Source organism: Panthera uncia, chromosome D4 (assembly GCF_023721935.1).
Source record: "Panthera uncia isolate 11264 chromosome D4, Puncia_PCG_1.0, whole genome shotgun sequence".
Lineage (NCBI taxonomy): Eukaryota > Metazoa > Chordata > Mammalia > Carnivora > Felidae > Panthera > Panthera uncia.
The window spans coordinates 5,944,296-5,966,691 of record NC_064807.1 but is presented as its reverse complement, the minus strand read 5'-3'; the positions used below and the strand labels follow the sequence as shown (position 1 = coordinate 5,966,691).

Below are 22,396 nucleotides of genomic sequence, written 5' to 3'. Positions count from 1 at the left end.
TGACAGAAGTAGGATATTGAAATTCCCAGCTGTTATGATAGAATTGTTTCTCCCTTCAGTTTGGCCAGTATTTGCTTCATATATTTGTGGTGTATCTGTTTGTAATTGTGGTAGTCTTCTGGCTGAATTGACCCTTTTATTACATGTACAGATCTTCCTTGACCTAAATGGGATTTTACCCCAGTAAATCCATTGCAAATTGAAAATATTAAGTTGGAAATGCATTTAGTTTACCAAACATCAAAGTTTAGCTCATCCTACCTTAAATGTGCTCAGAACACTTACACTAGCCTACAGTTGGGCAAAATCATGTAACAGAGAGCATATTTTATAATAAAGTGTTGAATAGCTCATGTAATTTATCGAATACTGTACTGAAAGTGAAAAGCAGAATGGTTGTACAGGTACAGGATATTTTTTTTAAAGTTTATTTATTTTGAGAGAGAGCACAAGTGGAAAGGAACAGAGAGAGAGGGAAGGAGAGAATCCCAAGCAGGCTGCTTACTCAGGCAGGAATTGATCTCACAACTGCAAGATTATGACCTGAGCCAAAATCCAGAGTCTGTTGCTTAACTGACTGAGCCACCCAGGTTCCCCAGGTACAGAATTTTTGTAAGTGTATCAGTTGTTTACCCTTGGGGTCTTCTGGCTGATTGGGAGCTGTACTTCCTGCCTCTGTCCAACATCACAAGATTATCATACTGTATCTCTAGCCTGGAGAAAGATCAGGTTTGAAGTAAGGTTTCTACTGAATGCGTAGCACTTTCACATCATTGTAAAGTTGGAAAAACGTAAGTCAAGTCATTTTAAGTTGAGGATTGTCTGTAATGTCCTTTGTCGTCTTCTTAACACCTTGCTGTGTTTAATTGCTGGTTGTATGGAAGATCTCTTTCCATCCTTTCAGGGTCTTCGGATCTAAAGTAAGTCTCTTATAGAAAACTTTGAAATGGAATCATATTCTTAAAAAATCCATTCTGACAGTGTTTGCCTTTGATTGGAGTGTTTAATTGAGTGATATTTAAAGTGATTACTGATAAAGAAGGACTTCTGCCATTTTGCTGTTAGTTTTCTGTGTGGCATATCTTTTTGTCCCTCAGTTCTTCCATTAACACCTTCTTTTGTGTTTGGTTTTTTGTGATGTACCATTCTGATTCCTTTCTCATTTCATTTTCTGTTTGTTATTTTCTTAGTGGTTGCCTTGAGGAGTGCATTTAACATCTTATACTCACAACAACCTGAATGCATTAAAAAACAATTGAGCTTCAATAGTATATAAAAAGTATGTTCCTGTACATATCTGTCCCTCCCTTTTTATGTTCTTATTGTGACACATTACATCTTCATACATTGTGTGCCCAACACATAGCTTTATAATTACTATTTTAGGCATTAGTCTTTTAAATCACATAGGTAAAAAGGTGGATTTTTGAACCAAAAATAAAGCACTGCTGGCTTTATATTTACTTGTGTAGCTACCTTTATCATTTTTCTTTTATTTCTTTGTAAGACTGGATTATTCTCTGTTGTCTTTCTGTTTCTTCACAAAGGACTCCTTTTAGGGGTTCTGGTAGTTAAGGTCTACTTGCAACAAATTCTCTCAACTTTCATTGATTTGGAAATCTCTTAATTTCTCCTTTATTTTTGAAGGATAATTTTTCTGGGTATAGAATTCTCGGTTGACGTTTTTTCTTTCGGCACTTGAGATATGTCATCCCACTGCCTCTGGCCTCCATGGTTTTTGATGAGAAATTGGCTGCTAATCTTACTGAGGATCCCTTGTTGTATATGATGTGTCACTTTTCCTGCAGCTCTCAAGACTCTTTGTCTTTCGGTAGTTTGAATATAATGTATCATGGTATGCATCTTTTAAAATTCTATTTGGAATTTTCTGACCTTAAGTGGATGGTTAGATTTATGTCTTTATCAGATTAGGGACATTCTCAACCATTATTTGTTATTTTTTCTGCTTCCTTCTCTTGCCTTGCCTTTGGGACTCTCACTGTACATGTTGTTATGCGTGGTAGTGTTCCACAAGTCTCTGAAACTGTGCTCCTGTTTCTTTGTTCTTTTTTCTTTCTCCTCAGACTATACATTTAATAAAGTCACATATGAACAATGATCATAGACTATTAATTTGCTGAGTTTTAGTGGACCGCAGTCTATTAGTTATTTGATGTAGTATACTCTATGCATTGACATAGGCCATGTCCCTGTGGTAGAGGATAAAATAGCATTGCGTACCAATTTTGGCACTTAAAGTGTCTGCCTAGAAGTGCACGAGTAACTAACTCCCCCTTGTGGTTTACAGGCCAGAGTCAATCACATGACCATACCTATTTTAAGTGCCCAGGAATGAAGAATAGAATATTTCCCAGTAGCTTGAATGCCAACCAGGAATGTGTACAATGCAGTTGTACCTGTCTCTGACAAGCCTCTATTACTAAGCAGAGATGACAATTCTCAGTATGCTTTTATTATCTCCTTTTAAAAAAGACTATGATAAAGCTGTCTGAAAAGACATTTCTGCTGCCGCTGTCCCAAGTCCTTCCTTGTGTCCTTTTCTTTTTTAATTTTTTTACTGTTTGTTTATTTTTGAGAGAGAGGCAAAGTGCAAATAGGGGAGGGGCAGAGAGAGAGGGAGACACAGAATCCGAAGCAGGCTCCAAGCTGTCAGCACAGAGCCTCACGTGGGACTCGAACCCACAAACCACAAGATCATGACCTGAGCCGAAGTCAGACGCTTAACTGATTGAGCCACCAGACGCCCCATTCCTTGTGTACTCTTACTGACAGCCTCCTAATTAATCTACAGATTCCACTCCCTCTCCCCACTCCATCCGCAGTCCATTCTTGAGCATCCATTCTCATACTTTTTCTGCAAAGGTTTTTGTTAGTCTCCTTAATTCTCTAGTAGTTGTCAGTGTCCTAGGATCTGGAATTGAAACCACAGGCTCACTCCTTTACTTACCAGCTCTGTGACCATGAGCAAAACTTTAGTTTCTTTTCTGGAAAAAAGGGAAAAATGATGCCTGTCTCAAAGGATTATTAACATGTGGCATTTGAGATAATGTGTGCAGAACATTTTGTACACTCATGCATAGTAAGTGCTCGATTTATTGCTATTTTTCCTGACATTCAGTGCTCTATATCATCTAGTGGTATTGTTCCAGCTTCATCTTCTATGATTCCCTTCCAAAAGTCTGATACTGTACACTCAAATTATTGTTGAACTACAAGTAATAGTATTTTTTATCAGAAATTTAGTTTTTTTATTAATATAATTTTTAACACTTTTTACTTAATTTTGAAGAACATATAGAAACTTCTGTGTGAAATATATCTCTAATTTTATAATGGGAGTCATTGAGGACTCAGGATTTACTTAAATTTGCTTTAAACTTCTTATAATACTTCAGCTCTCTAATAAATGAGAGTATTTGCATAAAGGAAAATAGAGGGCTTCCAGTTTGAAGATGGTAGTAAGGTTTTTTTCAACCTTTCTTTTGCAAGTAACCAACAAAATAACAAGTTGAAGTGCAGTTTTTAATCTTTAATGACAGTTAGAGGCATCTTTAACCCTTGAGCTAACGATTGGATGAGAAAGAATAAATGACTAAGGAAGAATATGAAACCCAAGAGCCTAAGGTTAGTTAATAATACTGATAAGAAGCGGCTTGTTTGAGTCCCATAAATACAGAGAACAAACTAATGGTTACCAAATGGGGGTGGTGTTGAGGGGATAGGCAAAATGGGGGAAGGGGAGTGGCGGGAACAGGCTTCCAGTTATGGAATGAATAAGTCACGGAGATAAAACTTAGAGCCTGGGAATATAGTAAGTGGCATTGTGATAGCATCGTATGGTGACAGATGGTAGTCACACTTGGGGTGTGCATGGCGTAATACATAGACCTACTGAATCACTCTTGTACACCTGAAACTAATGAAACATTGTGTATCAACTAAACTTCAATCTAAAAAAAAATAGAAGAATAAAGAAGAAAAAGAAAACCAACTTGTTTGATCTTCAAAACCATGGAAAGACCCAGGAATTAGATGTAGTAGTACCATAGAATATAGGAGTGAACCAGGGGCCATAAACAGGGGGGTTGTTTTAAAAAATTGAATCAGGAGTGAGGACTTTTATGTTTCCGCATCACAAGTGACAGGAAGTATATTGTCTGATAAGCCAGAGGGATTCCAGACACAGAGTAGGGCAAGGGTGAGCTGCTAAACTAAAGATGGGGATTAAACGAAAGTTGTCACACTGAACGTTAGGATGGTGAGCCTTTGTCCCCTGCTTGGCTCTAGACTTCGAGCTTCTATGCTTGACACCCCAGGCGGCATTGAGGGATCCTTCCTGGGAAAATTAAATCACTCCAGAAAGATGACCGAAAAGGCCCTGATATTTGAAGATCTCAACAAAAATGCCAGCTGGCCTCTACCAGTTGAAAAGCCCAACTTGAACACACAGAGCTTGTAATCAGAGCTGGTAATTTTTCTTGTTAACCTGTTGAACACATAATGGACACACCTAGGAATTGTTAGGCATCTTAGAGCTTCCAGTGTAAAAGAGAGAGACACAACAGAAAAAAGGAAACTAAAAGGAAATAGACAATAGGGAACAAAAACGCTTTGAGGAAATGAAAATTCGCCACCTCAGACAGGTGTAATCTAATTAAAAGAAGAAAACTGGTGTGCAAGAAAAAAGGGGAGGTGGGTGACAGTGTTTCTGGGATGAAATCTCAAAAGCAGAAATTTCAAATTCAATGAAGCTTTGGAAGAAACGGTTGAGGAGCTCTCCAGGTGAGAGGGGAAGAAAGGAGAATTAGAGGTTCATATGAGGTCCAGTATCTAATCTTGTAGGAGCTCCAGAAAGAGAAGACAGAAGTGGGGAATCTTATTAGTATGTTAAGGAAACAAAACATGTAAATTTCCCAGACCTAAACTAAAGACTGTTTGTTAGTAGCTTGTTTGGTGCAAACAATGATAAGTCCACATACTTGTTAAAAAAGTACACTGTTCTCAAATTTTATAACTCCCTGGAAATCAAAGGAAGGACACTCCTAAGAACTTCTTGATGGGGAAAAACAGATCAAAAATAGTCTTTGAACAAGAATGTCATTGAACTTGACAACCACACATTAGAGTCTAAAAAACATTGGCAGAAAGCCTTTAAAATGCTGAAAGAAATAAATCCATTTGAGCTCTTGTTAAGGAATTTGTCAGTATAACAGTCTAATGGTAAACTCTGAACCCATCTCCCACATTCGCAAGTTATCATTATCTCTCAGGTTATCATACTTATGTATGCTTTGAGTATTTTGGAGCATATTTCAGATACTGTGTCATTTCAACCTCAAATAGTTTTATCAGCAACAGGTAGACATTTTAAAGAAACAACGCTGTAATACTATTATATCTAACAAAATTAGTAATTTATTAATATCAGTCTCCATTTTAATGCAGAGCTATCTTTTTAGGAATTTGTTCAAACCAGGATCTATTGCATTTGGTGGATATGTGTTAAGTTTGTACTTTTTACCTGCCTACTGGTGTATGCACTTACTAATTTTGTTCCCTGCATCTGTTATTTTGATAGGGATCACAAAATTGTGATTAAAAAATTTTTTTTAATGTTTATTTATGTTTGAGAGAGATAGTGCACAAGCGTGGGAGCGACAGAGAGAGGGAGACACTGAATCTGAAGCAGGCTCCAGGCTCTGAGCTGTCAGCACAGAGCCCGGTGTGGGGCTAGAATCATGACCCATGAGATCATGACCTGAGCTGAAGTCGGACGCTTAACCAACTGAGCCACCCAGACACCCCCAAAATTGTGATTTTTAAAAAACTCTACCATTTGTGCTGCATTCTGTAGCTGTCATTACATAAAGAAAAACTTTATTTCATTATCTATTTGATGTTTACCCTGAAGTATAGTCTACAAGAAGAAAGAATAGATGGTTGACTCTTTCCCTTTTCTTATAGTAACCAGTTGTGTCCTAAGAACTTCCAGACACAACCAACTAATGAGTGCTTTTCGTCTTGTTGTAAATGCAGGGGTTTTTACATTTTTGAGTTTTAACCAATTGCAGTCATTCTTTTTGATCAGATTGTCACATCGTTAGCCTGTCAGAGAGCCCATAAAAATGGTGTTATTTAAATGGCATCCTTGCTTGTCAGATCCAAGGCTCGTCTTAGCAATTCTTTGCCCCTGTCTTGGAGTAAGTCAACTCTCCAAAGACCTTTGACTTCTTTCTGTGCAAAATAATATTTTGAAGACTGACTTGATGCTGATTGTTATTGGTTATACTTGCTTTTAGGACTTTTTAGTGCACAGAGATAAAAAGTAAATTTTAGAAAGAGGAAAAGATACTGTGAGTTAATACTGATATTGTTAATTCAAATTAAAGATTAAGATAAAAGTTAAAAGTTTTTAAAAGCTTTAAAATTTTTTAAAGTTTTAAAAGTTACAGTTTCACTTCTCTAGTTTTATGTTTGTATATTTTCTCTTATTGATAATCTTGGTTCCTAATAATGCAAACATAATCACTTACTTGATTTATCCTTTTGTATACAGAGTGACTCCAAAATAATAACCACTATTATTATAACAGTATTATTACTGAATACAATTTGATTTTTGTCCGTAGGAAGTTTCCCATTAAGGATGCACAAACTACTGTGTTTCAAAGTTACTTGAAATAATTCTTATTTGTGCTGCTAGCTTGATATACAGTTAGGTTCGTTTCTTTTCTGTTTTTTAGAGATTGGTTATTGCCGATATTAATTTTAATTTGGTTTATTACATAAAATATTTTCATGTCCCAAAGTTTAAAAAAATGTGGCATTCTTTACCCTGTATTCTGTCTTCCCCCGTAGATAACCATTTTCATTTTAGTTTTGGCTCTTCTTTCATTTTTAAATTTAGCACATGTGTATGAACATTTGTTATTTCCTTCCCTGTCGTATGAATGTAGCAGATTATATACATTGTTGTGCACCTTGATTTTTCTCACTTAACAGACCTCGGAGATCGTTCCAAGGAGTCTAGAGAGTTCTTCCACCTTTCCTTTTTTTTTTGGGGGGGGGGGGGGGGGAGGCTGCATAATATTTTATTCTTGTGATACATATTTTGATTGTAACAGTCTTTTGATGTAATAAATTGCTTTGCATGTGCGTCATCTTGTGTTGCGATATGCAGCCTAAAAATTTCTACCCAAATACCCATTCAAGTGTCAAAGACATATTGGACTTGAGAATTGCTCGGTTCCTCCACGTAACACCTTTCCAGGAACCCACAAGAATATGTAACCCCAGTAAGAGGAATAAAAAAAATAAAGGCTCATAGGAAAGAAGCAAAGAAGTCATCAGGATGATGACAAAGGAAATTATCAGGATGATACTTTGCAATAGACTTAGTCACTAGGGCATTGGGCACCAGGAGAGATGTGGGGCGGGGGGAGGAAATAATAGGTTATTGTGACAGGTTTGACCACATAGAAGACTATATTGAGAGTTGTTTTTGTCAAAGCTGTTAAGGAGTCTGAGAAAACTTAGGTATAAGTTTAAAGAAGACCAAGTAAATGAAAGTATGCAGTAAAGTTCACTTCAGGAAAATTAACAAGCTATTTAAGTTAATACTTACATAGAACTGAATACTTCTTGACCCAGAAGTAAAGATTATTTAATCATCGTAATGAAAACATTTTTGTGTACTTAGGAGGATGGGGAAAAATGGAGAATAAGCATGGGAAGTTAGTAGATAATGTCTAAATAATGATGCTGAAGCAGCATGAATGTATTGTGGGAAAACATCCAGGTAATTAGAAGAAGGTAATAGCTAAAAACTAAAGCTGGTTGTGTCCTCACAAAAAAAACAAAAACAAAAACAAACCTGTTTTTTCCCCTTTGTCATAAGCTTTCTAGCACTATTGGTTTAAATGGTGTGTATGTAGTACTTTGAAAAATAACTTTAAAACTAGACATATGTGGAGAATGTCTCAGGAGATGCATTAGTGTGTGTGTGTGTGTGTGTGTGTGTGTGTGTGTGTGTGTGTGTGTGAGAGATTAGCAGTCCATATAGGAGTTCTGTAAACTAATAACTCATGGTGTCTTTCTTAGTAGCTGTCACAACAAGCATGTTAATTAAATCTGAACCTGTGTGGTGTAACATTAACCAGTTTAGCCATTCAGACGTACACAAGGAGTCAGATATTCCAGGTCATGGCAGTCACAGACCAGGGTAAAGTACCGCCAAGCTTCTATATGGAAAATAACTTAAAACCAGAAAGCAGAAAAAGTATCAATTTTCACCAAGCCAGGAACCTTAAAAGCTGTTGAATGTTAGACTGTTTACACATAATTTTAATAGTGTAGGTGACTGAAGGAGGAGAAATGGCAGGCTCGTTGTTGCCAAGGGTAAGTGATAGCTGGTAGCAAGAGAAGAGACAGCTATTAAATCCCAGCACAGGAATTGAGAAAGAATGGTCCCATGCATGCAGAGATAAAGATCCCAGAACTATCGTGGGTTCCTTTTGAGGGGTCATGTGTGGCGGCTCAATTATGTTGCCATTGATCTAGTCACCTCTCGTGTAGCAGGGAGCTACCAGGTGTAGCCATTTTGCCATTTATTACCAAGTTTTATGGGAAACATTTCCTGTCGCATCCCTGAATTGACCTTAATTCTGATACATAACCCAAAGGACAGAGGAACGAGGATGTTGTGTGGCATAAGGTAAGATGAGGTGAGGATTTGGATCCCTTTGGACATGCAGTAGGTAGAAACGTTGTGTATCTCCCAAAGTCGCCCACCTCGGAAAGGGCCATCAGTCATTTAAAAATGTCTATTGGTTCTCTTGAGAATTTGCTTTGTTTTTTTCCTTTAGATTCTTTGCTCTTCTCCCCAACACTAGTTACATTGGTTAAACCCCTTTGTCTAACTGCTTACTCTGCTACAATGGAATTGAAGTCCATTTTTCATTTGAGAACTTCAGGGATTAATGCCTGATTTGTAAGTTTGATTGTGTTTACTCTGATTGGGTATAGATGAGCCACAGAGTGGAGGAGAATTCATATCTTTCTCTTTAATCCTGTATATTTGTATTTTTTTTAGAGGAAGTCCACAAATGAAGGGGACACCCCATTTTAAGGAAGAACAGTGTGCTCCGGCATTAAATTTAGAAATGAAGAAAATACTGGATTTGCAAGCACCCATCATGAGGTATAGTACCTTGGTTAAATTTAGCATTTTGTGATGACAGTATACAATGTAGTTGATTAATCACATGATCAGTAAGAAAGTTTATTTCATTTTTTTCACTGAGAATAATTTTTTTTAGCTCTAAATGCTTGATTAACCCCTAGATGGTACATTATTATACTTCAGTTATTTATTAAATATATAAAGCCCATAAATTGAGTATACCAACTATAATTTTTTTCAGAAATTTATCTTTTTTGGTAAGATCTAGAATTGTTTGAATGATACAGCATAGTTACTTGATACTGATAAAAATCACAGAAGTTGAGGAAAAGAGAAAGTGGCTTTGTTTCTAATACCTTCTCTTAAGTTTTTGGAAAATATTTATGTACTTGGAAGAAAGTTAAGCTTTCTGATCTAAGTATGAATAAAGGTTTTGTGTTAAGGCCAGAATTACCAAAATATAAAAAATTATTTTATATCCATTGGCAGAAAATATAAGTGTATGTGTAATTTGGCCTTATTTCCTTAATTCATATTTGACATTCTAGTTGTCTGATGTGTGGGTCTTGTTAAAAGTACATTTTTTAACATAAAGTTTTCACTATAATGGTATTTTTTGTTTCTTTTTTAACAAAGAGTTCTTTTTAACTGAATTCAGAGTTAAAACTGGCCTTCAAGAACCTTTTGCTGTTATTGTGCCCAGACGTATACAATTATGAAATTATAACGGTGATATTCCAGCCTTCTTTGCATCAAAATGGCCAGTAGTCCTTATCTCTAATAAGATTTGCTTTAAAAAATGATAAGAAATATTAGCGAAAGAAGTATTGTAATTGAAAATTCATTTTGTTAGGAGTCATTAAAATCTTCTTGTCAAAATGTCTGCAAATAATTTCTTATGAAAATAAATATTGATAAATTAGATTATATAAAAGTTAAAAAAAACTGGGGGGAAAAATCCACCATAAGTATGATCAGAGGAAAACATAAACAATGAAAACAAGGGAATATACTTCCAGTGAATACCACAAAGTCCAATTTTTACAGTATGTGAAGACTTCTTATAGCACGAAAAAGACAGTAGAACAAATGGACACAGAATATAAACAATTTCTTTTTGTTGTCTACATTTCAGTTAATATATTACATAATCTCCTTTAGGAGAGTAAATAAGTGACTTACACATGTCAACAGTTAGGTAAAATACTGTTTGGGGGGGAGATCAGGGATATGAACTTTATACATTGGTGGTGGGAGTGTAAATTTATACAGTATTTATGGAAATTAATTAAGCAATGTCTATCAAAGTTACATAAGCTCATGGTCTTTGTGCAGCATGTCTATTGTTAGGAATTACTCATACAAATATAGTAATTCAGATGACATGCTTACAGGGTTTTTCATTGTTTATAATAGCAAAAGATCAAAAACCACCTAAATGTCAATCAGTAGGGAGCTGGTTAAAAAGCTTTTCTTACCTTCTGCACAGTGGGGACAGTATGCATCTGTAGAAACAATGAGGGCACTCTTTACTGAAGAAACTTCCCAAATGTGTTGGGTGAAAAAAGCAAGGTGTACTCTATAATAATGCTAATATTTGTTTTTAACGTTTATTTATTTTTGAGAGACAGAGAGCGTGAGTGGAGGAGGGGCAGGGAGAGAGGGAGACACAGAATCCCGAGCAGGTTCCAGGCTCCCAGCTGTCAGCACAGAGCTCAAAGCAGGGCTCGAACTCACAAAGCACGAGATCATGACCTGAGCCAAACAAAGTCTGATGCTTAACCGACTGAGCCACCCAGGCACCTCAATATTTGTTTTTAAAAGGGAGCTGGTAGTGTTAAAATATGTATTGTTCTTGAAAAATGTATAAGAAATAGTATGAGAACTGACCGGCTAGGCCACAGGTTTGGGAAAAAAGACTTTTTAGTCTCATTAAATATTGAATTATATGGATGGTGATATATGAATATATTGAACTATCTAAATGTACTACCAATGTTTTTCAATTCTTCTGAGTCACAGTTCTAATAAAAGGCTATTTTCACCATTAGTTTTGTTAGAATACAGTACAGATACTGGTATACATTAAAAAAATAAAATTGTATGCAAGCGGCTGGCTATTGTCTTGCCGTGTTTAGTCCATCTTTTTATGTATTTTCTTCAGAGAAAAAGAATGTTGTTTTATTCTTGTTATTTGCATCAGTGTGATCCGGGTTACAAAGGATTGAGTTTAAGTTATGATCACCTTGGTCAGAAAGGCACTCTTGACCTCAGATGTTATTTCAGTACGGAGATTCTTTTTAAGAATGTAACTTGCGACGTAAGGAATTTGGAATGTCTCTGGGTACAAGCTAGATGGACCTGTACAGATAACGGCTCTCTACCTATATCCGGCGGCAGACCGTATGGATCATGGGGATGGGATAGAAAAAGAGGCTTTAAAAAAAGAAATCCTGTCATCTTGTACAAGTTTAACTTGTCAGGTGCTAAGTGGTTTTGTTTGTTTTAGTCAGGTGCTAGTTTTCAATACACACTACAAATTTAGGTGATAGGAAATCTCTAAGGTTTATCTTGAAACTTCAGAAAAATAATTGCTTTTCAGAGCAGTATTATTATTAGCACCTGTAATGCATACTTGTTGGAAATGTGATTGGATATCCTATGTGATTTTTCATTGAGGGAGAAGACACAGTATTTGGACTTTGTAACCGACTATCTTCCTGCTCACCACCAAAAATAGAAGTCCTGTGAAATTAGAGATAATAGTTAGAACTTCTGCTTGTAGGCATAATATGGCAAATATGCCATCTTTTAATTTTTGCTTGAAGAAAGAATAGGATTAATGGTAAGAGGATAGAGAATGTTTAGAAGGTGAAAAGTACTGATATGATCTGTAATTAAACCCTTAGTCTGTTTCTAACTAATAGCAGGTAATAAATACTAGTAAATACCACAGTTTATTCCTTATCTTCCTCTATTCCAGGTACTTAGGAAAGCCGTATGTAGTATATAGTATTTAATATTTGTTAGGTATTAAATATATTTACATATTTGAGAATTGGTGATTATGAATGATATATGTCCCATTAAGAATATTTGATTAATCAGAAATGCTAATCTATGTTTTAAATGTTTTTTTAATTTAATTTTATTTATTTTGAGAGAGAGAGTGCACACCTGAGTGGGGGAAGGGTGGAGAGGGAGAGAGAGAATCCCAAGCAGGCTCCATGCTCAGCACAGAGCCTGACGCGAGGCTCTGTCCCACAACCCTGGGATCGTGACCTGAGCCAGAAATCAAGAGTCAGACACTTAACCGACTGAACCACCTAGGTGCCCCATCTGCTTTCAAGATGATACTATTCTTCTAAGGTCCTAAATTAAGGGGCGGGGTGGGGAGGGGACGGAGAGGCACCTCGGGCATATCAGTTAGCTGTTAAAAAGCCCAAGAAGTCAATGATTGGAGAGGCTCTCTGAGGACATAACTTAGAGTATATTTATGTATATTTTGTGTGTATTTATACCCAGGAGTGATTTTTCAAAATACTTAAAAACCAGTGCAGCGTGAAAAGACCTGTCACAGTGATTATCGGTAAAGAATCCTGATATCCCCTTATTCCAGGAATTAATCTTTAATTGTTAGATCTTTGTAACACTAGCAGTCAGTGGGCACATAGTTGTGTGGTGTGGAGCAAGGCCTGTTTACTAACTTTAGGGAAGTACTCCGTATTTTAACAACTGACCTCAGCCTTTGTTTTAATGAGTTTATTTACTTCAGTTGAATGAGGAGGATCTATCTTTTCCTGTGGATTCTTTGTCATATTTACCATAGCTATTGTAAAGTCATTATCTTTTAATTCCAACATCAGGATTGACCAAGTCTATTTATATTGATTGATTTTTCTCTTGACCCTGGGTCACGTTTTCCTGTCCCCACACATCTGGTCATTTTTGTCCTAGCGCTGGGGATGACAAAGTAGAGATTCTGAATTCTGTTAACTTTGTCAGAAGAGTGCTGAGTTTTGCCTAGTAGGTGGTTAAATTCCTGCAGGGTAACCTTGATCTTGCTCCTAACTGTCATATGCAGTGATTCTTCTAGGGAAATAGGAACAGGGGAGAGGGAGAATATAGTTGGAAAAAACCTAGGCTGACTCCTGCTGAATGAAAATCACTAAGCCAGTGACTACTCCACTAAATTGCTTCTGTTGACATGTAGCAGCAGATGTAAAACCTAAAGTTTTTATTCTCTGCTTATTCCATGCTACATGCAAATGTTGCACTAAAATACAAATTTGAAAGGGAAGAATATATAGTATTTCAAAAAGTGAACTTTCTGTAAACTCAGTTGATTACGAATGTTCTTCTCTTTTTAATATTTTTGTAGTTGGGAAGAAAACAGTTCTTCATTGTCTGAAATTCTTGGTGAATGAGTCCTTGAGCTCAGCTTTTAAAGGATTGAAGGTTTATTTAAGAATTAAAACATTAAAAACATCTCTTCCACCATTATGGATTAAAATATTTCTGAAATATACTCTTCTTAAGTATGAAAAGAATTTTAATAGTATTAATATAATAGGGAGTATATATTATGGACACCACATTTTTAACTTTTTCATTTCTTTCTTACATTTGCATTTTTTTGTAGCATTTGATACTCTTAAGTACTTTTTCCATCCATCTATTCCCTTGGCTTTTTTATATCAATTTCCTCTGGTTCCCCTGGTTCTCTTTCTTCCTCTATGCCAGTGCCTTTGCATTGTTATTCTTGGATTCCCTTTTCCTCTCTCCTTTTCTCCCCTTTTTCCTCCTCCCACAAACATTGCGTGCCATACATAACTAGCACTGCCTTAGGGGCTGGGCACATAATTATTTGCCATTAGGTAAGTAAATGTTAAATCTCTTTGTAAATAGTGTGGAGATCATACTCCATAATTCTCACTGAAGTCAGCTGAGAGGTCTTCTGAAAGGAGAAACTATTGTTTTCACCCCAGAATCGCCAGCACAGAACATGGCACCTGTCATGGAGCATGGGCTTTACAAATACTTGTATGAATGAACAACATGAGGCTCAACAATACTCAGAACTGTGAGCTCCAGTAAAGTAGCGTCTAGTCAAATGAAGTTCCATGAATTTCAGTTAGTTCAAAGGGAGCAAAGTTAAGAAATACGTTCTTCTGTCACAGTAGCCATATTTGAGGTATGCAGTCACTACATGTAGCTGCTGCTTACCATGTTTGATAACACATTTCCATCACTGGGGAAGGTTCTGGTGGCCAGGGCTAGAGGATTATTACCTCTGTACTTTATGGCTCCAGACTGTCAGCCTGTCATAAGTTGTTCTTTTTATGGTTTCTGTGCCTTTGTCCTTTCTTGTCATTTATCGTCTTTCATCTTTGAATTCACTGTTGGGGTATTTCTAGTTTTAACCAAGTTGATCAAGTTCATGACTGTGGCTGCGCATAGTCTTGTATTTCATCCAGAATTTCGGGTTCTAGATTAAATTATACAAAGATGAAGCTACTAGATACCTAAATTGTCGATAAATGACAGTTTTGTAAGTGGTTTCATGATCCACTGTATATGAACATTCTCCAGAGCCATTACATTCATACTCCTTGCTTTCCCAGTGTGCTCTCCTAAAGTTCATTGATTCTAAATTGCTTACTTCCCTATAGTTTGCAGTCCATGCTCGAGGATCTCCTCGTTGCTACTTCTGATGGACTTCTTCATCTTATTCACTGGGAAGGAATGACAAACGGAAGGAAAGCTATTAATCTTTGCACAGTACCCTTTTCAGTAGATCTGCAGTCGTCTAGAGGTAGGTATACTTTCTGCATGGGGTGGAGCCAGGTGTTTATTTTTGATATAATCTGGTTAGATATTTTTATGGGTGGGCAGTGATTTTTTTTCCTTTGGAATTAATTATGCAAGGGGGGGGGAGAGAGAGAGAGAGTGAGAGTGTGTGTGTGTAGGAAGGAATAGTTTAATGGTTTGGTGTTGTTAGGTCATTATTTTTGCCCTTTTAACTGTCCTTCTAGGGTTTGCAAAGAGAAATGTGAGGCAGTTATTTACTGTATTTATATTCGTATTTCATGTACTTATGTTTTCATCAGCAGGTTCATTCCTGGGTTTTGCAGATGTGCACATCAGAGACATGGAATACTGTGCCACACTTGATGGATTTGCTGTTGTGTTTAACGATGGTAAAATTGGATTTATTACTCCGGTGTCAAGTAGATTTACTGCAGAGGTATGACTGACTTTGGGGTGTTTATTTTCTCTATTTTGCATTTGCCAGTTTTAGTTTTTGCTATTAAATCCCACTGCCACTTCCCTTATTTAGTATTTTAGGGTTATGTTAACTAAATTGTAAATCAAAATGATACATGTATTATACTTAAAAATAATACAAGTAGACAAATAACTCTATTAGATGTGCTGAAGAAAAATGATAGTTCCTTCCCTCTTTCTTGCACTCTTCACACTCAATTTCTATTCTCAGAGACAACGACTTTGTTTTTCTTTACTGGTTATTTTGCAGTTTATCTCCACAGCTCTGAGTATTTAATTTTTAGTTTTTAGCTGGTTGATTGACTCCTTCTGTAGAAAAAGTTCATTTGCTTCTCTGTTCCTACTGCACTCATCTATTCTTCGTGTCTTCCTAATACAGTTATTTTGATTTCAATTAGATTACTGTTCATTGTTGATATTGTTACTGCTATATAAAACCTGTTAGTACCTGAGCCATGGATGCTGTGATTATTTTTTCTTTCCTGCAGGTTTCCCTCCCACGGGGAATTAATAATTATTCTTTATGTTTATTTACTTTTTATGTACTTACCAGTAACTCAACCCTAGACTGTCTGCTGGTTGTGTAAATATCCTCTCAACTCCTTCAGGCACATTAGATGTTCTGTTTGTTTCATCTTCTTTGAAGTAATTTCTCTTGGAACCTTCTGGCTTGCTCCAAACTGGGCTGCTGGCTCACTATACCTTTAACACAGTTGTATTTTGGGGCTGTCCATCATCCTGAGGATTTCCTTAATGCCTTTACTTGAAAGAGCTCTTTCCATGGTTTATGGTTAATTAATATATGTTTAGTTAATACATGAATTTGGTTGCGGTGACAGAGACCCAAAATAAAAATTTGGACTCACTGAAATCTGTGGGTTTTGCTGGGTTTGGTTGACCCTTATCTTCATAGGGTGAGCTGACTGGATTGTTTCCTTCCCTCCCCTCTCTGTATCTGGTGCTCATTGGAAGAGAGTCTGCAGTCCTTTCCAGAGAATACGTACCTGGCCGTCCCAGTAGTCTTGGATTTAAGTTATAGACGTGTTAAATTAGAGGGTCCATATTCACTTACCCATGTTTTCAGTGTGGTCCAGAAACCACTAGGGTTGTTTTTTGTTTCGTTTTTCTCCAAAGAAAAAAATCTCCATTTTTCTGTTGGAGTGAAGGTGGGATATTTCTTAGCTGTTGAGTTTGGGAAGGTACTGTGGGACCGCCCAGCTGCTGCTTCTACAGGCTGTGAACCAGTCCCACTGCTTGTGGTTCAGTCTTTCTGAGAAAGCTCAGTCCCCAGGCCTTCTGTGTGCCCTACAGTGTAAATTTAGCTGTTTCTCTAAGTTAAGGATTCTACTCATCCACGTGCTTCCTAGCTTCTAAAACTTAATGATTCTACCTCCTCACCCATTCTTTTTCCTTGCAAGTTTGTGCTTTTTGAAAAAAATCTTTGCTGCTATAAAGTTGGGGATTTAAGAGTCAGAGAAGCTAGATATTCAGTCTGCTCTCTGACTGAAAAAGATTTTAAGTTCTCAAGGGCATATTATTTTCTACAATGTCAGCTTTAATATTCCTAAAACTGTTTTCCACTATCATCTTTACTCAAATAATGAAGTACTAAACAGTACATTTGTGGTAACATGTCAATACATAAGAATAAAAATAAGCTTTTGGAGAATAATTTTTTTACAAGGTATATTTGTAAATTATGTTTGGGATTTAAATGTTTTTTATTGAAAACAAAAATCCCAGAACTGAAAAAGTAACTCATTTCTGATGATCAGCTTTTACTAATTTTCTTAGTATTTGGTTAAAGAAAATTTTCCAGTAAATTAAGAAGAATTTAAAAAATAATGAAAAGCAGATGGACATTATTAAATAAGTTAGAAAATACAAATTACAGGAAAAGAATACATATGTGTATTACTGGTAATTAGGAAATACACTGATGACATGTTTATGTTAGGCATTATTTAAGTGCTTTGTAAAAATTGTTTGACATTTTTTGATGCATTTAACAGATGGCTTAAAATATGTCAGATTATGTCACTCCTCTGGTCAGAACCCTTCAGTGGGTTTAGATAATTAGGACAAAACCTGCCGAAGACAACTAGAAAAGCTGGAGGAAAAATACTTTTAAATGTGCCTGAGACTGTAAAGATTGATCGGGTGACGGAGGCATAGGCCCAGTGAGCTAAGCCTGGTGTTTGAGGCTATGGTGAGCGTGAACAGCAGGGCTGTGTGTGGTGATGTGGATGGGTCTCACAGACACTCTGAGTGAAAGCAGCTAGGCACAAAGGAATGTGTGCTATGATTTTATTTTACGTAAAATTAAAGGAAAATAAAAACATAGGCCATTCTAAATTAGAGTTTGTATGGATGCATGTTCTTAAATAGTATTGGTCTAAAGAAAAAGAAGGAAGGGATTACCATTTAAGTCTGGATACCGGTTACTTTTGTAGTAGTGTGTGAGGGGATATTGATTGGGAGGGTCACTGTTGGATTTTTAGATACTGGTAATTCTTGGCCTGACTGCTAGCTAATTCCACAAGTGTTTACTTTATGATATTATTGAGATGTACAATTTTGGTTTTGTGTATTCTTCTCTAATATAATTTGTAATGGAAAAGGTAAAAAAAAAAATTAAAGACCCCCCCCAGTGACTCCCCATATATAAGGGAGAAAAAACCCAAAAAGTTTTTGTAGTGGCTTTCAAAGCCCTATAAATCTGGTCTCCTTTTACACCTGTTACCTCGTCTATTACTTCTCCTTACCCCATTCTACTCCATCTGCTTAGGCTTGTTTCATGTTCTTTGAACATGCCAGAAATGCCACTATGTTAGGGCCTTTGTACTTGGTATATATCTCCTTCAGTACTTTCCTCAAAATGTACCTTCATGGGAAAAACTGTTTAATATTATATCCTTTTCCTATACTCCCTGTAATTGCTTCACTATTTTTTTCTATAGCATTTACCAACCTCCAATATACTATACAATTTTTTTAACTTGACAGCTTCCTAACATATAAGGCAGGGATACAGACAAGGGTTTTGGTGTATTTGAATACCTGCCATATCCTTAGCACCTAGAGCAGTGCTTGGTGAAGAGTGCTGGAAAATATTTGTTAGAGAAATCAATGAATTAATTTCAGTCTAAGTGGTGGTCCGCAGAAATAATGCTCAGTGCTATCTTTACACTTTTTTTGTCATCTAAAATAGTTTGTAGTTTTATTATTAAAATTGAAAAATAAAATTCCTATGAAAAAGAAAGCACATAATGCCGTGTTTAAATAGTGGATTATATAGCTCGTTTGGGAATTAAATAAAATTTATAGTGTTCTGTTTTACACAGAGCTATAATTATGTTAGATTTTCTAATGTTTACTGTTGGGATCATCCAGAAATAAGTGCTATATTGTAGTGTGCTGGGTTTTTTTGTGCTTACTAAACTAATAGTCACGGTGACCTTAGCCTTAGAATTTATAATCTAAGACATCCTTGATTTGACAAATAAAAACAGACAATGGAGCTGGATCTATTGTGTCTATATTCAAAGTAAATAAAATAGCATTTAAGCTTAATAATTTATTCATTAATTGAATGCTTAACTTGTTGAATGCTAGCCATTGTATTAAGTAATTTACGTAGATGTATGTTCTCATTTAATCCTCAAAACACTCTAAGAGATAAGTAACTTACAGATGAGAAAACTGAGGCTTGGAAAGGTCAGATGATCATCTCAGCAAGTGAACAGTAGACCTGAGATGTTGGGTCAGACTGCCAGGTACCACGCTGTTAGCCACACCAGGTGATGTGCCACACTGTAAACCAAAGGGATAGTAGAGAATAGTGGGCACTAGAAAATTACTAATTCCTTCTAAAGGTTAGACCAAATAAATTTACTCTTTGCCCCCAAGGGAGAAGTTAAACACTATGTGCTGAGTGGTGAGGCTGATAGTAGGGAGCCAGTTAGACTCAGTTTCTGCTGTAAGAGGTTGACTTTCTAACAGGAAAGTCATCTTCTTTTAGTTTGGGTTTGCAGATTGTCCATTTTTTAGTGTTTTATGAGTAGATAAGCTAGCACTGGACTGAGATCAAATGGGAATATTTATTGAACTATTGAATGAAGTTGATACTTTAAGGGAGAAAATTCAGATGGTAGTCCTGATGGGATATTTTCCTGTGAAACCAGATCAAGCCAAGCCTTAGGGAACTGTATGTTTACTGAAGGAGAATTATACTGATTACAGTATTTTTGGACAGCACTTTTAAAACCTTCATTATTTTTCTTTATTACAGCAGCTCCATGGAGTTTGGCCACAAGATGTTGTTGACGGAACTTGTGTAGCAGTAAATAACAAGTACCGACTCATGGCGTTTGGTTGTGCAAGGTAATTGATAGAGTCCTCTTCATTATAAGAGTTGTTGGCAAAAATAATGGGTCTTTAAATTTTTTTTAATATATATTTTGAAGCATAAAATGTTCTGCATGCACTTATAAACCTCGTCATGCCTATCATAGTTTAGGAATCAGCTGTAATATAAAATCTGGAGGTATTTTATTAGATTGAAGTAAACAAATCTAAAGAGCAGATTTCAGATATTGAATGTTTTAATTTGTAAAGATGAGCTTTTCTCCAGTGGTAGGAAATTGAGTTATAAGTTAAGAAGATTAAATCAGCCAAAATTTAATTTTGTTCTTGATTGTTTAAAAGAGGATCAAGAAGATATTTTTCTTTTTTTTAAATAACCCTTTCTTTTTAAGACATCAGTGTTGATGTTGCCTTTGAATTTGTGGATGTGACTTAGTTAATGAGCACATTTACAGCTCATACATGATATCAGTTTCTTGTTTTAATTCCAATAATGTAGGTTTTAGACATTAAAACCTACATTAATTAATACAAATTAATACAGATACAAATTTAATACAAAATTAAATACAGATTATTCATTCAACAAGTGTCTGTGTGTCTCCCGTGCACGAGGCACAATGCTAAGCACTTGAGATCTGTTGGAAAACACTAAGGTACCTGACTTTCTCAAACTTATATTTTAGCTCAAGTAAAAAGCTTATATTAGATACTTACTTAATAAGTAATACTTTACAATATGTGTAGTGCTTTTTTAGCCTTTTTTTTTTAACTTCAGATTGAAGTTTAGTGGGTCTGTAGAACATACATCTGGTATTATCTCTAGCTACATCAAGTTGAGTATCACAGTATTTTTCTTGAGTGTAAATAATACACATTATAAATCATCACCTTCTTTACACTCTCAATCTGTAAAGTGGTGAGTTCTCAACACTGCTTCTCATTGAAGAGATAAATGTAGAATAAAAGTAAATTTAGCTTAGTTTAAGAAGGAAAAGTACTTTTTTTTTTTCCATATTCATGGATTTGATTTGGTCACATTTTGTTTAGAATTTTTAAATCTGTTTATTAGTACATTTTGCCTGTAATTTTTCCTTTCCTTTCCTGATTAACCAAGGTTATGCTTATGTTATAAAACAAGTTGAGGACTGGTTCCCCTCTTTCTCTGTTTATCTTTGAATGTTTGCTTGAATTTGTCAATGAAGCTATTTGAGCCTACAATGTTTTTTGTGGGAATTTTTTGGATTACTGATTTAATCCAGTTTTAAAAGTAGATTTAAGAAGGTTTAGATTTTCTACGTATTCCTGTCACTTTGGCAAGTTCTGTTTTTCTGGGAATCGGTTTTGTTCATATCCCTGTCCAACTTACTGGCTTAAGGTTCATAATAACCTTTTTTACATATTGTAAAATAAAAACATACTTGTAGGAGAGTGTATAATCCAAACATTCAGTTTTGCAAATATAATTGTAATGCAAACACCCATCTGTTCACAACTGGGTCAAGAAATAGTTTTGCAAGGTGGGAAGTCCCAGCCTGTGACTTCCTAAATCATAACTCCCATCTCCTCCCCAACACACTTAAAGGTAACCAGTTTTTTGTCTTTCGTGATGATCATTTCCTTAGGCTTTATAGCTTCCCACCCATGCATGCGTTCCCAAAGAGCGTAATTTAGTTTTACCTGGTTTTGAACTTTATAGGAATAGAATCATATTCTATGTGTTGGGTCTTGCTTCTTTCAGTCAGCTTTGTGAAATTCATCCATGCTGTTTGCCAGTGGCTGAAATCATTTTTGATTGATTTATAGTGTTCTAGTGTATGAATGTATCCTAATTTATCTGATTTGCTGTTAATGGACATTTACATTGTTTCTTGGTTTCCAAAAAAGAGAGGGCATTTTCTTATATAAAATCAATATTTTTGTCATGAGAAAATTATGAGAATTTATAATTTAAAATTAATGATAAATCCCAGATAAGAACTAATACTCAGTTCATCTTCAAATTAACCCATTTGTCACCAGAATTTCTTCTGTGGCTCCTTATTTTCACCAGAGTCAATCAGTATTTAGTTATTATTTCCCTTTAGTCGCCTTTTGCCTGTAACAACCCATACACTGTTTTTATGTTCATGACATTAACTTTTTTAAGAGTCCAGGCTGGTTGTTTATAGAATGTCCTATATTCTAAATGTGTCTCATTGTTTCCTCATAATGGCATTCGTTTAGTTCCTTTAAACCTATAATGCTTGAAACTTTGAAGCCAGTGCTGTCAGATGATAAGAGGGCTGGCACATCAGCACGGACGGGGTGGTGGCTAGCTTGCCTCCATATTGGCCGCAGTCAGGGCTAGCGCTGGTGGCTCTGCCGCGGCCCGGTGTTAGGATCCACGAGAGGATCCCCTCACCAGGGTCATGGAGGTGGAATCTCAGCCTTCAGCCTTCCAGTCATCTTACTTTTCCATCGGTTGGGAGAGTACCAGCCTTTTTCTTTCTTCCTTTCCTTTCCTTTCCTTTCCTTTCCTTTCCTTTCCTTTCCTTTCCT

At 36.0% G+C, this 22,396-nt stretch overlaps 1 protein-coding gene across 4 annotated transcripts in view; it reads left to right on the top strand.

The window, feature by feature from the left end:
- RIC1 (RIC1 homolog, RAB6A GEF complex partner 1) overlaps positions 1–22,396 on the top strand; it is a 145,979-nt gene that overhangs the window by 83,143 nt on the left and 40,440 nt on the right. For 3 of the 4 annotated variants that reach the window (XR_007460117.1, XM_049641944.1, XM_049642140.1), the window contains 4 exons: positions 9,113–9,220; positions 14,875–15,017; positions 15,313–15,449; positions 19,782–19,873. Coding sequence is in view for 3 of the 4 variants with exons in the window: in XM_049641944.1 (XP_049497901.1) it covers positions 9,113–9,220; positions 14,875–15,017; positions 15,313–15,449; positions 19,782–19,873 (480 nt within the window). In the remaining variant the exon portion in view is untranslated. The remainder of the gene's footprint in view (positions 1–9,112; positions 9,221–14,874; positions 15,018–15,312; positions 15,450–19,781; positions 19,874–22,396) is intronic. The other variant, XM_049642053.1, reaches the window with a different exon arrangement.